The sequence below is a fragment of the Anser brachyrhynchus genome (genome assembly GCF_964034855.1).
Source record: "Anser brachyrhynchus genome assembly, chromosome: 1".
Lineage (NCBI taxonomy): Eukaryota > Metazoa > Chordata > Aves > Anseriformes > Anatidae > Anser > Anser brachyrhynchus.
Genome location: NC_137694.1, coordinates 43,481,844 through 43,488,057, shown reverse-complemented (window position 1 = coordinate 43,488,057; position 6,214 = coordinate 43,481,844). Strand labels below are relative to the sequence as shown.

At 48.2% G+C, this 6,214-nt stretch overlaps 1 protein-coding gene across 2 annotated transcripts; it reads left to right on the top strand.

The window, feature by feature from the left end:
• Positions 1-101: 101 nt before the first annotated feature.
• On the top strand, positions 102-6,141 carry PHF5A (PHD finger protein 5A). Of its 2 annotated transcripts, XM_080603806.1 has the most exons (5): positions 172-298; positions 778-801; positions 1,714-1,828; positions 2,193-2,359; positions 5,432-6,141. In XM_080603806.1, the coding sequence occupies exons 3-5, from the start codon at positions 1,789-1,791 to the stop codon at positions 5,519-5,521; spliced, it is 297 nt and encodes a 98-aa protein (XP_080459932.1). In that variant the 5' UTR covers positions 172-298; positions 778-801; positions 1,714-1,788; the 3' UTR covers positions 5,522-6,141. The 2 variants fall into 2 exon arrangements, with proteins under 2 accessions (XP_080459931.1, XP_080459932.1); XM_080603805.1 differs by lacking the exon at positions 1,714-1,828 and having other exon boundaries at positions 102-298.
• The last annotated feature ends 73 nt before the right edge of the window (positions 6,142-6,214 follow it).

Genomic DNA, 6,214 nt, shown 5'->3' with positions numbered 1-6,214 from the left:
ACGGGCGGCGCAGGTCCTGGCAGGGCGGTGTGATCGCCCGAAGCCTGCCCCTCGCGAAGGGACGCGGGCGACCCCCGTGCGGGGAGGGAGCGGCGGGCGGGCGGAGCTCACCGCGGGGCTCGGCGCCTCGGCGCGGCTCGGCGTCGCCGCGCAGGGAGCCGCTGGTGCGGGCGCTGCGCTCACCGCGGCCAGGACCGGGGCAGCGCGGGCGAGCGGCGAGCGGCGCGGGGCGGCGGCGGCGGCGCCATGGCCAAGCACCACCCGGACCTCATCTTCTGCCGCAAGCAGGCGGGCGTCGGTGAGCGGCCGGTGGGAGCCCCCCTCCCTCCCCCGTCCTGTGGGCACCGCCGGGACGGGGCACCGCGGCCTCGCTGGGCGGCTGCGTGTGAGGGGGGCCCCTCCTGACCCGACCCCCTCTCGCAGCTTAAAATATTAATTTTAATTTACATTTACATCGGCTGTGATTAAGGGGGAATAATGAGCATGAATTGTCTTACTGTCAGCGGGTGCCGTTGACCCCTCACGGCGCATCTGAACTTTGCTCTTCCTCGACGAGCCTAGGACATACATTATTTATCACAAACGTTATTGTATTATGTCCAAACTCCTTCTGTGTTCTCCTTTTTTAAAAAAAGATTGCTGACTGCCCGAGATAATCAATTTCTATTCAAGCCCGTACTTATATTCTCCTGCTTTTGCCGTAACTAAATCTCATATTTACATTCTTCACCTGCTTCTACCCTAACTAATACTTTTTTATTCTTTTTCTTCCTACAGCGATTGGAAGACTTTGCGAAAAATGTAAGTGTATCTTCCGTATAAAAATGGTTGAGAACCTGGTGCCGTGGTTAGAGCACCCAGTTCGGTTTTCAGGATTGCATTCGCTTCTTACTGTACCGCTAACTTGGTGTTACAAACAAAAAACCGGTGGACAAACAGCTCTTAGGGATGGGAAGAGCTACTTGTGTATTTAACCAAGTGTAAGCGTGTAAATCAGTGAGTACTTACAGTGCTCAAATACATTGTCACAGATGTGTGCTGCCAGCATTTTCAGTGGCTGTAGCTACAGTGACTTCTTGATTGATTCCTTGTAACCCAGAATGCAAAACGATCGGCCTGATCACTACAAAGAAGGAAAGAAAGAACACGTTTTTGGAATCTGACTTCACACCTTGAGAATGGGAAATGGATGGAAAAAAATGTCTAGAGATAGAACAGATGAATACACAGAATCAAATGCCAGTGCTCAGCTGTAGAAGGGAAGAAAGAGTACGAGAATTCACTAGATCCTTTAAGGGCACAGTACAAGTAAGCTGACTAGTTTTGGACTCCAAATTAGCGTGAAAACACACAAAGTGAGGAGAAACAGTCCAAAGTAACAAAATTGTTTTCAGGAACACGCAGGAGTTAAACAGATTCCCACTGGTAGTAGCCGAGGGCTGTCAGGATGGAGATTTACGAGCAGGTTAGATGAGCTGTTTGTGGGAGTAAGGATTAGATGCCTTGGGAACTGGTAATAAGATACGAAGCCTTTCATCTCTAGGTCAGTGTTTTGGATCGGGTCCAGCACAGCAGACTGTCAATGGCATCTGATGGCTCTTTGCCTGTATGATAAGAGTGCTTGAATTTCACTCAGTTCCTTGTGAGAAAGCAAGAGCAACTTTGTGAAGTGGCTGTTTATGCCAGTTTGCCCTTTCTTTGGCCTTCTCACAGATGAAGGATTAAAAGGACCACAAGTACAATCTCTTATCCCATCTGTCTGAGGATGGTAACTCCAGACTTTTGTTGATGTGGCTCTGTGGGAGAAGCTTACACTGCTGCTGCATAGGTAAGGACACTAGTCCTGTCAGTCCGGCATTTTTTCACAAGTGAAAAAACAAAGAAAAACTGTAGAGTACAAGTACGGTTATGAGCTAAGCAGGTGCTAGCTAATCATAAAAGACGTGTCCTTGGGTTTCTTCTCTGGATGCGTATATGCAAGATTAAAAACAAAGCAAAACAGCTCAGATATTGCAGGCCCTTGTTCCTCTGAAGTCCATGTGCAAATATGAAGTTGCACCCTGTGTCTGTAAAATAAATTTCTGCAGTCCAATTATGTTGTCTTTGAGTATATAGGCAAGTTTAGGAAGCTTTTTTTCTGTGTGAGGGTGGAGAAAAGGATGTTCGGTAACCAAAGACTGTTTTACTTTCAGGTGATGGCAAATGTGTGATCTGTGACTCGTACGTGCGGCCCTGCACACTCGTGCGCATATGCGATGAGTGTAACTACGGCTCCTACCAAGGACGCTGCGTGATCTGCGGGGGTCCAGGAGTATCTGATGCCTACTACTGCAAGGAGTGCACCATCCAGGAAAAAGATGTACGTTGTCATTCAGCCTCCGGCTGCATTGGTTATGTTTTTTCTTTAATAGCCATGCTTATCTTTAAAGGGACTTCGAGCTAGTAAGATTAGTGTTGGGACATTGGACACTTGGCTTCCCCTCCCAGAATTAGCGCTGCTTTTCATTACCTTGTACCTTTCTTCCCCTGTTGTTAGTTCCCAGTGTGTAAAGGATTTTGAGATAGCAAGCATTGCCCTGACTCTCTGCAACCCAAAGAGTTCACTTCCTCCACGCACTGCTTGTTACTGCGTTCAGGTGTTATCTTGCTGGATCCCTGAGCCTGGGTTTTATTAGGGTCAGAAGTATTTCAGACACTGCAAAGGCAGGGGCAGGAGCAGCTCCTCATGAAGAGTCTGTGATCAGTCACTGACCGAGTCATGTATGGTACTGTTACACAGGTGAAATCACCACCCTGTATTCCTTTGGATTATGAGTAAAGAGAGATCTTAGTGCCCCGTGTCCTTGCTCCACTAATTGTCTTCCACAAGTTTAAATTTTCTTGTATAATTTCAGTGGGATGTGATTTTTTTTTTTATTCCTGTCTGCAGTGTCTGCATTGTAAACATCTCTTTTTCTGCCAACAGTCTGTGGTGTAACGATCTCTTATTTCTATATAATCAGTGCTGTTTAATCCTCTTCTCCTGAAAGATAGCCGCTGTGCATGTGGAATGAGGCAGCTGTTCACCCCCTGTAGGTATTTGTTAATATCCGCCACAGCGAGCGCAGGTCACGAAGAACTGCAAATGAGGTAGGGAGAAGCCAGAACAGGGTGCTTACAGTTGCACTATGCCAGAATATGGACCTGATAGAGATTATCTCCTAAGGGTTGTTTGGTTTATGGGTTGGGTCCTTTGCAAACAGAGTCTCCAGCACACCCTAATGTTGACAGAGAACACGCTGAGAATGGTTCTGATTGATTTAGAGAAGCACGCTCAGCTGACTGAGTCGCTGGTTTCATTTTCTGCAGCACCCGCCTATATTTTCTCTAAAGGTCTGCAGCTAAAGTCAGGACGGGGGCAAGCCCTCATCTGAATTTAGGCGTTAGATCTGACAAGACCATAATCTTCCTTAGTATCTGAAAGTTGTGTGTGGATAGAAGTGCTGCTGCTGCCTCCCACATTTAGAAATGCTGTAACAGCTAGTGGTTTTGTTACCTCTGGAACCAAAACACCCGGCTTGATAAGTCATCAGTAAAATAGGCTTGTTTTTTGTATTTTTACTAATTCATATTGATTTCTAATGGGTATTTTTCATAACCTAGGCTCACCTGTATGCTATCGTGTCTGGTTCAGGTCTGAAACAGTCAGCTGCTCTGCAGGGGAGGGTTATAGAAATACAGAGCTGGAGGAGCAGAGTGGCAAGTCAAAACTGAGGTATTTTGATAACCGAATGAAGGCTGCTGCGGGTGAAGACCGTTGCTCTGTACCAGCAAACTCAGATGTTAAGGACCATTGCAGATGTGAGGCTGCAGGTCTGAAGGAGCGGATTTGAAGTGATTGCCTTGTGGGATCGAACAGTGCTGGCACAGGTGTAGGGTGCCCGGAGCAAGAACTGCTGAGGGTGCTGCATGTCACAACGACAGTAGCTGGTGCTGACCTGGATGGGAAAAACAGATGGACAGAGCTCTGTACCTGAAGCTCTACCAGTCCAGGGTTTCACTTACAGCACTCGATCTTCCTTCTTCCTCATGAGAAAATCTGAACAAGAACATGAAGCAAGAAAGCAGATAGTAAAATGGAGGAGGCAGAATGCTCTTGGGCACAGTGCAAAGGGTCTGGTTAGTCGTGGTTTGTTTGTTCTGACGGAGGGAGGAATGAGGTTTTGTTTCATCTCAGTTCTATCTGTGGGTAAGGGCCAGGATCCCGCCTTGTCATCCAGGGCAGCTGCGAGTTGCAAAATACAATCCTTTCTTGGGGGACAGGAGCATGCTCATCTGCTGCCTCCTTATGAGGAGGTGGAAGAAGGAACAGAGCCCTGCAATAATGCTGTCAAGTTTGTCACAGGCTCCCTGGATTGTGGGAGGCAAGGCTTGGAAGAGTCCCACTACTGAGGTTCAAAGTCAAATAACAAGGCAGTAGCTAGAGATAAATTGTGGCAGGTGATTTTTCCACCCTCCCCCTCTCCTGTTACTTCTACCACGCAGACCCTCCCCACCAGGTTGCCTCTCCTGCACAGGAGCCGGTGTCGGTGGCACAGCTTGGGTGCAATTTCTGCAGTGGCTGACATCTGCCCAGAGGCTTTCTAAATCTAATCCACTCAGGCTTACACAACAGTCAAGGACACGTGTTCCTCTGCCTGCTGGGCCCCTCAGCTGCTCTTGCCAGCCACAACATTTTGCCCTCAAGAGTTACGCAGATGCTGGGCTCAGGTGGCCCGCTGACAAATGTTCCCTGCTATACAGAGACGTACATGGCTCTGCTTTGTGCCCCTGAGGTGGGTCTCTCCTGCTCCCCTTCTTGCTTTTCTTGTGGCTTTTTTTTTCGTATCGTCTACTGGAATTCAGGTGCAAGGACTTAGCCATGTGGCTGCTGGGAACAGCCGTCCTCCCCCGAGATGGCCACGTAGTCTCTGCAGTAATCAATCCAGCCTGCAGGAAATCCGAGATTCAGTTCTGCTGTCGCAGCTGAGAGGGGTCTCTCAACACAAGAATGGCTTAGTGACATCTAAAGCAACAAGATTCGTTGTGGCTAAGGAGGGGAAAGGTTATTCCTCTGGGCCCTATAAATCCTCTGTATCCTAATTTAGAAAGAAGCCAGCCTTGAGGCACTAAGCATCATTTTCATTAAACTGCTGATGTTATATGAGCTGTTCTCCTTCTTCACCCTAAGAGAGTGTCCTAGAGTAATGTTAAAAAGGCATCCGTCCTCTTCTCTCTTGTACTCTCTTGCTGGTAGTAACCAGAGTTGGAGGGCAGTTTGCTTACAGAGGTTTAAGAAATGTGTGTTGAGGACAGCGTGGGGAGGGACGGAACTGGGAACATGCTGGAACTGTGTATGTGATGATGATGTTCTGTCTGCCCAGCTCCCACCTGACATCCTCTTTTCTTCCAGAGAGATGGTTGCCCCAAGATCGTCAACCTGGGCAGTTCCAAGACGGATCTCTTCTACGAAAGGAAAAAGTACGGATTCAAGAAGAGGTGATCCTATCTGTTTGCAGCTACACCTCCTGTCGGGTTGGCGAGAGGGCCTTGGAACACCTCTGGACTTTACTATTATCGAGAAGCAGCTGATTACATTTTCTAAGGCAGTATAAATCCGGTAGTATGCTTGGAGCTGGAGAAGTAGCAGACTGAGTGGGGACCAAAACCTGATCAGGACTATCAGAAAGAGCAAATGCGGATTGTGTCTGCATTCTCAGAAGCTTTTCTAGTAGTTGTCCCAGCTCGCTAAAAAAAAGTCCTGGTGAGCAAGTATTTACATATGGAGGAGACCAGCCCAGTAAAAAGCAAGTGCCCTTTCTGGTGTGGGGAAACACCGTGTGTCTGTTCTTACCATCCCTCCTCTCGGTTGTTAGAAATCGCACCACACATCAGGATTGGAGCACAGACCCGTGTGCCCGCTCCCCCACCCTTCTTCCCCCAGTATATTTCCAGGCTGCCCTGTTTTGTAAGGAACCTAGCAGTGCTGGTGGCTGGTGCTGTCCTAGGGAGAACACAGCTGTTCCGTGTTTTCTTTGTCAGATTAATCCAAGGCCCTTTCTGTAACCATTCCTGTAGGATGCAAACCAATAAAGCTTTTCTCTTTTTTTTTTTATATAACAGAAGGATTTCTCTCAGGTTTACTCTGTGTGCAGCCTCTCTGGAGCTTTCTGGGGAGGCACAGGCTTAGCCCAGC